At 38.9% G+C, this 14,478-nt stretch overlaps 1 protein-coding gene across 1 annotated transcript; it reads left to right on the top strand.

The window, feature by feature from the left end:
• Nucleotides 1-11,341: 11,341 nt before the first annotated feature.
• On the top strand, nt 11,342-12,274 carry LOC102887934 (olfactory receptor 7C1). Its single transcript, XM_006916533.1, has one exon. The coding sequence runs from the start codon at nt 11,342-11,344 to the stop codon at nt 12,272-12,274; it is 933 nt and encodes a 310-aa protein (XP_006916595.1).
• Nucleotides 12,275-14,478: the final 2,204 nt, after the last annotated feature.

The raw sequence follows: 14,478 nt of genomic DNA, 5'->3' as shown, positions 1-14,478 counted from the left end.
ATTTTAACCTAAATTATTCTTTGGAAAACATGTCTGCCTCTCTCTCAAGAAATTAGCCAGTGATCTTTTTTTTTATTTTATGGTAAAATTTTTATCTGGTGTCTTGTTTACCATTTATCACTGGAATCTTACACTATATTTGACCTAAAACAGTCAGTAAAGATTTGATTGATTGATTGATTACTTAATTAATGGCATCCCAATACAAAGCCCCTATAAAATCTTTCAGATACACTAATTCAACATCCTGACACATTGTTTCTTCAGTTTTCTCTGAAGGACTCCCAAAGTGCAGAACAGAGGTCATTGGGTTTTTCTAGGATTTATTGTTTGATGTCCGAAGACAGTGTTTCCTCAAATGTCTAATCACTTGGTATGCTTTTAAAAGTAGATTCTCAGCATCCATCATGTCTAGGTATATACCCAAAAGAATTAAAATCAGGAACTCAAATAGGTTCTTGCAGACCAATGTTTATAGTAGCATTAATCACAATAACCAAAATACAGAAATAATCGAAGTGTCCATCAACAGATGAGTAGATAAACAAAATGGAATATAGACATACCTACAATGGAATATTATTCAGCCTTTTTATGTTTTATTTTTATTTATTTTTGAGTTTTTACAAAATTTGTTTGTGCCAGACTGACAACATATGCCAGGAAGCAAAATCTCCAATGCTCCATTATTCAACCTTTTAAAGGAATGAAATTCTGATACATGTGCAACATGGTTGTAATTTAAAAATATGCTAACTGAGATAAGCCAGACACAAAAGGATAAATATTATATTAGTCCACTTACATGAGGCACCTAAAGTAGGCAAATTCGTAGGGATAGAAAGTAGAATAGAGGTTTCCAGGGGCAGGGGGAAGAGAGAATGGGAAGTTGTTGTTTAATGGGTATAGAGCTTCTGTTTGAGATGATGAAAAGGTTCTGGAAATGTATAATGGTGGTGGCTGCATGGTGTTGTGAATATACTTAATGCCACAAAACTTAAAATAGTTAAAATGGCATATATCTACATATAATCTATCCATAATAAAAATAAAAGTAAAAATAAAATTAAGTAAAACCATTGTAATTTTCTTTTAAAAGCAGATTCTCAAGCTCTCTTCCCAGAGATGTTGACCAGGTGAGTCTAGGATAAGAAAGTCTGAGAAGTTCTGTATTAATAAGAGCCTCAGCTGATAGTTTTAAAAAGCTTAAATTATGAAACATTATCTCAGGGCAATGGTTCTCAATGAGCTGTCATAGGGACAAGCGAAATTTGGAACTTGTGAAAAATCCTAATTATCAGATCCAAACTGAGATCTACTAAGACAGACATTGGGGGATGGGACTCAGAAATCTGCTCTAACAAATCTTTAAGGTCACCTGGTGCAAGCTAATGTTCAAGACCCATTACCCTCGTGAATCCTGGGACCCTTTGCTACACAGCCATCTATCCAATGAGGAAACTACAAGTCAGAAAATGATGACACTTATCCCCAAGAGGAGATCCAAAGGAAACTAGAGTGATTCTTCTCAGAAGAAAGGGATCCAGAGAAAGGAATTGAAGCTGGCCCCACCGTTAGTCTCTCAGGGATAAGGAGTTGGCAGGTCAGAGACCCCTTCCTTTGTGATCCCTGCCCTTGAGGAGTTAAACTGGCCAGGGAATCAAAGATCCATTGATCAATTAATCTAACAAGCTTCAGAGGGGATTCCACTTCCAGGGTCACAAAACCTGAAACACAACTTATAGTCACCTAGGCTCTCGTGTGCCAGACTTAAGACACTCCGGCCTTTTCCAGGAGAAACTATGCAGGCCCTATACCACATGCCTGGCTCTGTATCCTTGCTCTTTTGGGGGACAAAAATTCCTTCTTCATCACCCCCTTTTTGTGAGAGAATAAGATTCAGGAGTGTTGGCCTCTCTGGTGGGCCCACATTGCCAAGCCTGCAAAGCTCAGTAAGTGTTGTGGGAAATAGGGGGAAAAAGTGGTTTGGTGAAGAGGGTATTGACTATTGTTAAGCACAGAGCAGAGGAAATCTTATGCTGTAGAATGAACTCTAGAGGTTAACTGCATAGGGAAGTGAATGGCTAGACTCCTTATTTGAAGTTGCCATTGCATAGTGAGCTTGTACTTCAGTTGTATTTGGTTGGATGGTTGATGGAGATTATGGAATGGGAAATAAAGAGGCTAACCCCAAGTCCACTCTGACACCAAAGTACTTCTCAGAATCACACTGTGCAGTGCTACAGTTACCAGTCTGAGGTGTACAAATGGATGCTCCCAGGTGCTGATAGAGCTTTAGTTTCTTCACATTGAAGTCTTGATCCCTTCTTACTCTTTTCTCTTGTTACCTGGCTTAAGAACTCCAGAGCCTCTATCTTCACTCAGCCTAGAAAAATCTTTAAATTCTTTGCCACTCTCATTTGCTTGGGAACATCTCCTGTTTCTCAAAAAGAATCTGTCCTTCCCCCTTCTTCTGCACCCTTATCCATCTTTCTTATTAAAGACCCTCAAGAGGGAAGGATCTGAGTTCCCTGGTATCTAAGCCCACAGCATTTGAAGACTGGGATGGGGGTGAAAGAGGGAAAGTAAAGGAGTGGGAAAGTCCAAAATCTAGTCCCTGATTGACAGCCTACTCTTTTGCTCCGGGAACATTCTGGGAACATTAAAACTCGCATGTCCCTTTCCTATACTGACCCTTGATTCCACTTGGGTGTCAGGTCTTATCCTTAAGTAGGGACATGGGATCATTAATAAGATCAGAGTTATTTCTTCACCTCTCTTGGCCTTTGTTCCTCTTCCCTAAAATAAGTGCCTTGGTCCTTCAACTCTAATGATGTGAGAATTCCCCACCCCATTCCCTTTGCCCTTAGTTTTGCCTGCTTGAAATCCATCTTTCACTCTAGACACCAGGGAAAATTGTGAGACAAATCATGTCACTCCTTTGGTTGTGATTCCTCCACAGCCCCCATTCTTTTTCATTATTCTTTTCAAGGTTCCCAGAGATTTGATCACCTCTCCAACCTCATTCTTCACTGTTCCCATCTCCACTTTGTGCTTCAGCAAATTGCTAGAAGCACTCTGTCCCGTGCTGGTTCTTGCTTATGTGCCTTTGACCTTGCTCTCTTCTATGCCAGAAAAGCTCCTGCTCAATTATCCACCTATAGAACACCTTGCCCGGGGAGCACTTCCTCCAGGAACCCTTCTCTGGCTCCATTCCTCCAAGTAGGATTCGAGGGTCCTCTCAGTACCCCATTCTACAGGCTGCCTTTATCTTAGCATTTAACTAACCAGTATTACGATACTGGTTTGTGCATCCATCTCTGGAAGGTGGGCTCCCAGAGGTCAAAAACCATACCTAACTCTTATCTTGTCCCAAAGAAGCCCTTTGTGCAGAGTGGCTTCCAGGAGTTTTTCAGAGACTGACAAACAGCCTCGTTCAATTCTACTTCTGGCATGGCTCAAGAAAATTTCCCACTAACATTAAATATAAGAAAAAGAATAGGACATATTTATTTGATGCATGGGTAAATAGGAAAGTGTGATAAATGGCTGTATCTTCTAATTTTAATTTCTAGTTTCTAGTCCTAAGGTAAAAGGTTTCTAATGTGTGAGTAACTTTTAAGATAAATGTTATTACCTATTTCATGACCCATTTGAATCATAATTCAGCTGCTTCTGCAACTCCAGGTAGCACTTTATAAAAAAATTATTGCAGTAGATTTGAATTTCAAGAACCTAAGAACAACCCCTGCAGCATCCAGACCACCTTGTCCATTGGAACAAGATTGATTCTCATTAGTTTTTCTCCTTCATGTCTATTATTTTTTATTGAATATCTTTCATTATCTCAATCTTTTATTTGGCTTGAGGAAGGAATATTTGACTATCCTAGAAATAAAATCATCTCTCTGGACAAATAATTACCTTCTGACCTTTGTCAAACACACTTACTGCCTAAACCTGGAAGGTCTGCATGGACTGTACATCTCTTTGTCAGAGGAAGCAATATGCATCTAAGAACATATTCCAGCTTCAGAGGCTGACCTTTTCTTTAACCATTTCTCAAATGAGCAAAGGTCATGAAAAGGAATTTTAAATATTATCCTCCATGATGCTCATGAAATACAGTAAGTTCTCACTTAATATCCTTGGTAGGTTCTTGGAATTGTAGAGAAATGACATATAATAAAACTCATTTTACAATAGGATAATCTAACTGATACAAATAACAGTTAAGTTCCTACAGCATTTCATCAAAGTTATAACAAAACAATATTGAATGAAACAATATTATTGGGAGACCTGCTGTACTTGCAAGCATAGAGAAATTGCATCAGATGTTACATGTGAGCCCAAAAGGATGAGGGTCAGACATGAGGTATTGCTTAGAATAGCACTGGGAAGATGGAGAGAGGGAGCATTTGTCCAGTGTCTGCCTCTCTCTGGCTCTCTCCTTTCCAGGTCCTGTGGGTCCTGTAACCAGAAGTGAAAGAATGGGTGACTTTATTCACTTTCCTGCTATTGCTCTCTCCTGGAAAGTGGATCTTCAAGTATTTGAGGGGAGAGTGCAAAGGAAGCAGTGTCCTCATAAAAGAATGAAAAGTATTTAGCAGTTTCAAATGCAAGTAAAAGGGCTGAGAATATGAATGTTGAGGGACTTCCAGGAAGGGAATTGGAAGACGATGAATATCTTCATTTATAATCCTGGAAGAACAGCCGTGTAACAATAAATCCTTTGTGACTTTTTATACACTTGTGATTTCTCTTTCTAGTCTCTTAGTCATCTTCTGTTTATGTCTCTGGATAATTAGGACAGAAAGTAAGGGATGTGTATGTAGATACTTCAGTCAAAGGCAGTAGAAAAGCAGTCCCTGATGCTTCTGTGGGTAACAATCCCCGGTGAGAGAGTAAAAGCAAGAGAAAGGCTAAATTGTTGAGACTTGGCAGAGATCAATGTTGGGAACAAATATTGCCCAGAGATGAAAGGAGGACCTGGTTATTAAATGAGAAGAAACTTTATATTTCTTTTCTGTCTCCCTTTCTATCTTTCTTCCATCAACACCTTGTTTCTTTTATTCTTTCTCCATATATTGACCTCATTGAAGGTAAGAGTTGCTGGAGATTTTGGGGTAATGGACACCCAGGGACTATATAATGAGGTGCAGCAATGGGAAAAAAATTGGTTTGTATGCTCATCCATTTATTGATTCTGCCACCAAACCAATATGGAGAGTCCCCTGTGTGCTAAGAACTCAGGTAGCATTGAGAACCGAGGAGGTTGGAAATCACCTAAGCAGAGCTGTGCCAAGTACATAATGGCAGGCAGGAATTAAGAGAAGAAAGTAGAGAGAGTTTTAGGCAGAGGGAGGTCTTGAAAAATTGCAGAAACATAAGAGAATATGACCCATTTGGGCAAAGAGAAGTATTTCAGAATGATCAGAACTTAGGAAAAAAGTTTAGAAGTAGTGAGAAATAAGGCTGGAGGGTCAGAGTGGAGCCATGATAACCAAGGAATTTGGATGTTTTCAGAAGGTGGCAGGAAGGCACTCTGAAGATTTTAGGCAAAGGGGTGATATGATCGGATTTGCATTTTGGAAATATCAGTTGGGCTGCTGTGTGGAGGAATCAAAAGTGAAATTTGGAGACCAGAAAGGAAGCCCCTGCAATAGACCAGTGAGAAAATTGATTTCTTCTGTTCAAAGTCAGTCAATACCATTAACACACACAGCACACTCCAGGGAATATCCAGTATCAGACATCTCCCATACACTCTATTTCATTCTGCTTAATAAAACAAAACAAAACAAAACAAAAGAATGCAAGACAGCAAGCCACCATTATTAAAAGTCAAGAGAATTTTTTACAAACTATCATACTTTAGAGATGCATTGTGACAATTTTCTTAGAATACTCCTCAAATGATCAGAAGCCACCAGAGATGATTACAAATTGTCCCTCTCCCAAAGGGACAGAAGAAAGATGTTCATCCATAGCTAAACAATTTGCATATGATATGGCCATTTTTATCATTCCAGAGACACTATTTGCTTTGGGTTTTTAAACTGAGATATTGACATATAACATTATATTAGTTTCAGGTGTAAAGCATAATGATTTGATATTGGTATATATTGCAAAATGATCACCACAATAAATCTAGTTAACATCCTTCAATATACATATTACAAAAAAAATTTTTCTTATGATGAAAACTTTTAAGATCTACTCATTTAGCAACTTTTAAATATGCAATACAGTATTAACTGTAATCACCATACTGTACATGAAATCTGCACTACTTATTTATTTTATAACTGAAAGTTTGTACTTTTTTCTTTTTGTTTTTAATATTTTTTACTTTTTAATTACAGTTGGCATACAATATTATATTAGTTCCAGGTATACAACATAGTGATTTTAGACTTTATATAACTTATAACTTATGAAGCAATCACCCTGATAAATCTAGTGCCCATTTGACAATGTTAATAGTTATTACAATATTATTGACTATATTTCTTATGCTATACTTTATGTGTCCATCACTATTTTGTAACTACTAATTTGTACTTCTTAATCTCTTCCTCTTTTTCAAATGTCCCCGCAACCCCCTTCCCATCTGGCAACCATCAAAGGGTTCTCTGTATCTGTGAGTTTGTTTCTCCTTTGTTTGTTTGTTTATCTTTTTAGATTCCACATGTAAGTGAAATCATATGGCATTTGTCTTTCTCTGTCTGACTTATTTCACTTAGCATAATACTCTCTAGGCCTATCCATATTATTGCAGATGGCAAGATTTCTTTCTTTTTTATGACTGAGCAATATTCCAGTGTATATATGTACCACTTCTTCTTTATCCATTCATCTATTGATGGACTTTTAAGTTTCTTCCATATCTTGGCTATTGTAAATAATGTTGCATTAACATATGAATGCACATGTAGTGTTTTGGATTACTTTGGATAAATACCCAGAAGTAGGATTACTGTTTTTTTTTTCTGCTGTGTCTCTTGTTATAGACTTTATTTTAAAGTCTATTTTGTCTGGTATAAGTATTGCTACCCTTGCTTTTTGTTTGTTTGTTTCCATTTCATAAAACATCTTTTTCCATTCCTTTATTTTCATTTTGTGTGTTTTTCAATCTGAAGTGTGTCTCTTGTAGGCAGCATATGTAAGGGTCTTGTTTTCTAATTCATTTGGCTGCCCTCTGTCTTTTGATTGGAGCACTTAATCCATTTACGTTTAAAGTAATTGTTGATAGACATGTAGTTACTGCCATTTTATTATTCATATTTTTTATCTTTTTTTTTTTCTTTCTTCTTCTTAAAGAAGTTCCTCCAACATTTTCTGTAATACTAGCTTGGTGGTGATGAATTCTTTTAGCTTTTTCTTGTCTGGGAAACTTTTTATCTGTCCTTCAATTCTAAATGATAGCTTTGCTGGGTAGAGGAATCTTGGGTTATGTCCCTTCTTTTCATCACTTTGAATATCTTGTGAATCCCTTCTAGTCTGGAAGGTTTATGTTGAGAAATCAGCTGATGGTCATATGGGAGCTCCCTTGTAGGTAACTAATTGCTTTTCTCTTGCTGCTTTTAATATTTCTTTGTCCTTAACTTTTGGCATTTTAATTAATTCTGATGTACCTTGATGTGGGCTTCTTTGGGTTTATCTTGTTTGGGATTCTCTTCTTCCTGGGCTTGTATGCCTTTTTCCTTTGCCAGATTAGGGAAGTTTCCATTCTTATTTCTTCAAATAGATATTCAAATTCTTGCTCTCTTCTCCTAGTACTCTTATGATATGAATGTTGGTATTCTTGATGTTGTTCCAGAGGTCCCTTAAACTATCTTCATTTTGTTGAATTCTTTTTTTCTTGATGCTGTGCTGAGTGGGTGTTTTCTGCTGCCTTATTTTCTATCGCTGAATCAATCCTCTGCTTCTTCTACTCTACTGTTAATTCCTCCTAAGGTATTCTTTATTTCACTAATTGTATTTTTTATTTCTTCCTGGTTCCTCTTTGTTTTCTATCTCTTTATTAAAGTTCACACTGAGTTTATCTACTCTTCCCCTAAGATCATTGAGCACCTGTTTAACCAGTGTTTTGAACTCTGCACCTTATACATTGCTTGTTTTCACTTTGTTGTGTTCTTTTCCTGGAACTTTGTTCTGCTCTTTCATTTACGGCATTTTTCTTTATCTCCTATTTTGGCTGCCTCCTTGTGTTTCTATGTATTAGGTAGAGCTGCTTTGTCTCCCAGTATTAATAGATTGGACTTCTGTAGTAGGTGTCCTAAGGGTCCCAGTGGCACAATCTCCCTAGTCACCCGAACCGGTGTGCTTCAGGTTTGTCCCTTATATAAGTTGTGCATGTCCTCTAATGGTAGTTGATGTTGTGGTTGCTGTTTTCACATTAATGAGAGGACCTGACCCTCAGGATGATTGGTTTTGAGGACTTGTTGGTTAGGGGCTGACCCTATGGAGCAAGATTCACTTTAGCAGGGCTCTGGTGCCTGCCCAGTCTGCAATTTGAGTGTGTCATTCTCGGATGTGGCCTTGGGTGGCGCTCTGACTCAGACCAAAGCTGGCAACCAAGTGTGAAGGTGGGGCCTCCTGGGAGGGGCTGCACCACAGGCCAAGTTCGGCTACAGCCTGTACTCTACCTGGGGACACCTAATGAGTCACCAAGCACATGGCCACCACCCACGCTGGGCTTGGATATGCCTTGATAGGCCAAGCCATAAACTGAGGCTGGCTTCTGCTAGTGCTGGGCTTGAGGCTGCTCAGCAAAAGGCACAGAGTCTCCTGAGGCCAGATGCTGCTTGTTTAGGTTTTGCAAACCTTTGGGAGATTTTAGGAACATCTGCAGCATGAGCCAAGACAGGCCGTTTCTATGGAAATCCACTGGAAGCAGGTTGGTGGGCTCGCAGGTTGGGTGGGGTAGGATCTCAGGGAATTATCTAGGAGGAGCAACCAGTGTTAGCCAGGTTGATAAAGACTCAGATATGGCAACTGCCTGTGTCTGCATGCTGGGTGAGGGGAGGGCTTAACACAGAAACAATGGATACTGCCAACACTTCTGTCTGGGAGAAAGCTGCCTTGCCATCCCTTGCCCTAAAGCAAGACAATTCAGTTCCTCCCCCATATGTCCCTGACACCTTCAGAGCTGTTGCCTCAGTGCTGGAGCTCAGAGCAAGTGAGTCTCTCAGTGAGTAAGTCCATGTGCAGACTCCTCAAGTGGAACATCTGTGACTCCAGCAGCCTCCATCTCACTCAGCCACAATGTCCACTGATTTTCTTAGTCAGAAGTTTTGGAGGTTTCTCTTCCTGGCACTGGAACACTGGGCGGGGGTATCTGGAATGGGGCTGGGACTCCTTGTTTTTCTGTGGGGAACTCTGCAGCTGAGATATCCCTCCTAAATTTCAACTGCCACAGGCAGGTGTGGGACCAACTCATTCTGCATCTCTACTCCTTCTATTGGTCTTAAGGTGGCCTCTTCTGTGTGTCCCCATTTGTAGGACTTCTGTTCAGCTAGGCTTCCAGGTGACTTCCAGTGATGGCTATTCTGTAGTTTAGTTGTAATTTCAAGTGGTTGTGAGAGGAGGCGAGCACAGACTTTACCTATTATCTTGATTGAGAATCCTGAAAGTATGTACCCTTTGACTCCCTTCATCCATTTTGCCTACTTTTGCCTTCTCACTTTGGTTTTTATACCTAAGAAGACTGACAGTGATGACAACAAATGGTGGCATTTTTTCTTTTTGTAGTTAGGAGAATGATGGTATAGCAAGTGTACAAAAATACTTATAACAAAGCACACAAAACACTGAAGATCATTTTATGGTCTTTTGCTATTCCTTGTCCCAGGTATAGGATCCGTTCCTCTATGTCTTATTATAGGACACTCAGAATCTGGAGTGAATGAGTCAGAGGGTAGGTGGACTCTGGATGAGTGCCATCATCTTCCAGCCCCATTCTAAGCATCATCTTAATGTGAGTGCCACAACCTTTCAGGCTTATATGTAAAAATCCTGATGCAATTTTTTTCTTCCCCCAATATTTAATGAATGAGATAGAAGACATGACTCAAAATTCTGTTTGTGACCTTTGTAGTAGTATTTCAGGGTGTTAAAATGGTTTAAGCCTTAATATCCACTTTTTCCTTGGACTTTTTAACCAATCCCTTAACTTCACAAATGAAGGATATTTTGTCAAGTGACAAATATCCAGGAAGCATCTGTCCCTGTTCCTACAAGATGTTGCTGGTTTCTTGTATGTTAAGCATTTGTTTATTTGTTTTTTATTAAACTTATTAAGGTGACATTGGTTAATAAAATTATATAGGTTTCAAGTATACAATTCAATAATACATCTTATGTATATTGTATTGTATGTTCAACATTCAAAGTCAAATCTTTTTCTGTCACCATATATTTGATTCCCCTTATCCTTATCTACCTCTCTCCTCCCCACTTTCCCTCTGGTAACTACTAAACTGTTGTCTGTGCCTATGAGTTTTTTCCCTCTTTAATTCCCCCCTCTCCCACTTCCACCCTTGACCTACAGATGTTGCTGTTTCCCTTAAGAACTGGACCTCTGAAGGTGGGGCATCTCCTACCACACACTTGCAGCTTGCACCCGGGGCCTGGTGCCCCTGGGACCTGGCACCCCTAGCACACTTGGGTGGCCTGGCACACCTGGGGTATGGTCTGTGGCTCCACCTGGGGCACGAACCCAGGACCTTCTGTGTGTAAAGCAGATATGCTAACCACTACACTACAGAGCCACCCCCTGTGCCTATGAGTTTTTGTTTGTGAATGTAATTTATTACTTGGGAATAACATTTTTTTTTCTTTCTTTTTCTCCTTAAGAAATAAACCTACATTGTACTCATCCTCTTATGCTCTGTCCAGATATTTGATATCTCTCAAATTTTCTCACCTCTGAGACTTGGTTATCTGACCTTTCCTGAGTCCCAAGGCAAATAACCCAGACCAAGTTACCGAGCTTCACTGAACCTCATGTTCCACATTTGGGTTAGAGTGAGTATGTACCATTTTATCTCTAAAGTCCAAAGTTGCTCTTAGAATTAGATTGATAATTCTGAGCCAGAGATAAAGAATATGGATGAATGTCCCAGAGGACAATGGACAGGGGTTGGTTGACATTATGAAAAGTTGCATGTAACATATGACAGAATATAGAATTCCTAAATTTTGTAATGTTAGGGCTTTTATGTCCAGTCATTTACATCAGGGAATTTAAAAATCAGAGAAATCTGATTTTTCCTAGTGTCTATTTCATGTTCTTTTCCTTCCTCAATCATCTAGCTGATGTGTCAGCAACATGGAATCAGGAAACCAAACAAGAGTTTCAGAATTTTTACTCCTGGGATTTTCTCAAGACTCAGAGCCTCAACCCATAATATTTGGGCTGTTTCTGTCCATGTTTGTTGTCACCATGCTTGGGAACCTGCTCATCATCCTGGTCATCAGCTCTGACTCCCACCTCCATACTCCTATGTACTTCTTCCTCTCCAACTTGTCTTTTGCTGACATCTGTTTCACCTCTACCACCATCCCAAAGATGCTGGCGAACATCCAGACACAGAGAAAATCCATTACCTATGCAGGGTGCATCACCCAGATGTATTTTTTCATGGTTTTTGGAGGTATGGACACTTTTCTCCTCACTGTGATGGCCTATGACCGATTTGTGGCCATCTGTCACCCCTTGCACTACTCAGTCATCATGAACCCCCGCCTCTGTGGCCTGCTGGTTCTTATGTCCTGGTTCATCAGCTTGACATACTCCCTGATCCAGAGTCTGTTGATGTTGCGGCTGTCCTTTTGTACTAATTGGGTAATTTCACACTTTTACTGTGAAATTGCTCAGGCCCTCATGCTTGCCTGCTCAGACACACTTGTCAATTACATCCTGCTACATATGGTGACTGGCCTTCTTGGCATTGTTCCCTTCTCAGGAATTCTTTTCTCTTATATCCGAATTGTCTCCTCAGTCCTAAGAATCCCATCAGCTGATGGGAAATATAAAGCATTTTCTACCTGTGCATCTCACCTGTTCGTGGTTTCTTTATTCTATGGGACAGGCTTCAGTGTGTATATTGGATCTGATGCATCTTCCTGGAGGGGCATGATTGCCTCAGTGATGTACACTGTGGTCACCCCAATGCTGAACCCCTTCATCTACAGCCTACGGAACAAGGACATCAAGAGGGCTCTACAAAAAGTTCTTGGGAGAACACTCAGTGTTCAGTAATGGGAACACTCATCTTGGGTTTTTGAGCTGACAGTGGTAGCAGCAGTTGTCTAAAGAAATCCCACATCTTAATTACATTGAATTTTGCTTTTCACCGGTCCTCTATAAGTGACTCTGGTTAAGAGTGCCTTGTAAGCGCTTTGTCTCAACCTTTTATGGTGACTCCTCTGTTATTCTCAGTTCTACTCTTGTCATCCCTTCCTTTTACTTACTTACTCTACTGTACCTCAGCTTGGATTTCCAGTCCTGCAGGTCGATACCAGCCACTTCAGGTCTTCAGGTACCAACTGGGACAGGTGAATAAGAATTAAAAAATTTATTGAAAATAATTGCTATTTCTTATCAAATTCACTCATTCAACAATATTTATTGAGCACTTTTTGTGTGTCAGGCTGTTGTAGGTATTTGTAATACAGCAGTAAGGAAGGAGAATAAGAACAGATAAGAATCTTTGCCCTCATAGAGCTTAAATCCTCAGAGTTTATCATATCACGTTATAAGTCCAACAGAAAATACACTGATGGATAAATCATTTATTTGGTTATTGGTGAGATTAAACTTTTCTCTACAGTTCACTTAGTGCATTTCCAAAATAAGCTATAAAAATGTCTCACTATATTTCACTTACATGTGTACTCTAAAGAACAAAATAAACAAAACGGAAACAAACTCATAGATAATAGAGAATATTTTGAGGGTTGCCAAGTTGAAGGGGGTTAAAAAGGTGGATAAAATGGGAGAAGGGATTAAAAAGTACAAATTCGTAGTTACAAGGTAGTCATGGGATGTAAAGTTCAGAATAAAAAATATAGTTAATAATATTGTAATAACTGTGTATGGTAGATGGATACTAGACTTATCAGGGTCATCACTTGGTAAGTTATATAAATGTATAATCACTATGTTGTACACCTGAAACTAATATAATATTGTGTGCTAACTATAATTAAAAAATAAAAAAATATTAAAAAAATGTATCACTAGAGATAGAAATATTAGATTTGATTGGAAACTAATAAGTTGTTCAGTCTAGTTGCCTAATTTTACAGGTGAATTCACTGAGGCCCAAATATAAGAGACCAGACAGTGATAAAATCTGGCTAAAAAGGGGACATATCTTCAAGTATGGTTTCAGGACAGAGCACTGTATTACAATTCATGAGAGCAGGAATTGAGTCACAAAATTTCCACTCTCCAGGTGTGTGATGCTGAGAGGCTTCAGGTGATATAGAATACGTTAGGACCTGTGAATCTCCTAATATAGCATATTTGTTTTCATATCTTCTGCACCATAAAGAAATTGGACGTTTTAAGTCTTTAGACGATGATGTTTGCCAAGGCAGTGCAGTCAGGAAAGGCAATCATAAATAAGAAATATTAATCTTGGTAAAAATGAATCACTGCCCACTCCAGAATGGAAGGAATCTAACAGAATCAACTTGCCATCAACTGGTGTTTTTGAGGAATATTACCATTTTGAAGAACCATATAACTGGCCTCCAAAAAGAAGGAACCACATCCCCTTTAATATCTAGGATTTGAGTCTGAAAACAGACTTGGGTTTGGAAACTGGAAAAAGAATGATGATTTTCAATTGTGGTAACATCTATCTGACTTTTGCTGACTTGCTCTTGATATTTTTGATTGTCTAAGTCAAACAATATTTTTGATGTCTGCTCATCTATGAAATGTTGCCACCACAACAGTCCCTGTAGGTCATGGAGTTTAGTTAATGAGATCATAGTTAAAAAAAAAAAAGAATTACTAAGTTGAAACAACAATGTAAATTTTGTATACCAATTGATTTAACATTTACGACAGCTGAAAAAACTTGAAACAGATTTATTCTGATTATAGACCTTTGACCTCTCTTTTCTTAGAGCACCTACTTTAGAAAACTTGTCATTGCAGATTTTTTCTTTGCCTTTTTGCAATGTAGATAAATTTTCTTCCAGCCGCCGGTCAGTTTTACAACCCAGGAATGTCTTTCTTAAAGACCTGGGAGCCTTCTCTTTGAAAGGTAATCATCAAGAAAGGGAGCACCCCTATCTCCCAGCTTCTGTAGGAGAGTAGAAGCCTAAATTCAGTAAGTAGCAATTAGCAAACACAGACACCTAATCACATTATTAACCTCCCATTAACATCTTTCAGTACTTTTCCTTTAGCTCACTCTCACTTTAAAAATCTCCCTGACATTTTTTCAG

The sequence above is a fragment of the Pteropus alecto genome, unplaced genomic scaffold (genome assembly GCF_000325575.1).
Source record: "Pteropus alecto unplaced genomic scaffold, ASM32557v1 scaffold3337, whole genome shotgun sequence".
Lineage (NCBI taxonomy): Eukaryota > Metazoa > Chordata > Mammalia > Chiroptera > Pteropodidae > Pteropus > Pteropus alecto.
Note: the sequence above shows the minus strand (reverse complement) of the source record. Positions and strands in the feature narration are given on the sequence as shown.

What these genes read in the sequence shown, in the direction of transcription:
- LOC102887934 (XM_006916533.1), top strand. Translation starts at nt 11,342, where the DNA reads ATGGAATCAGGAAACCAAACAAGAGTTTCAGAATTTTTACTCCTGGGA.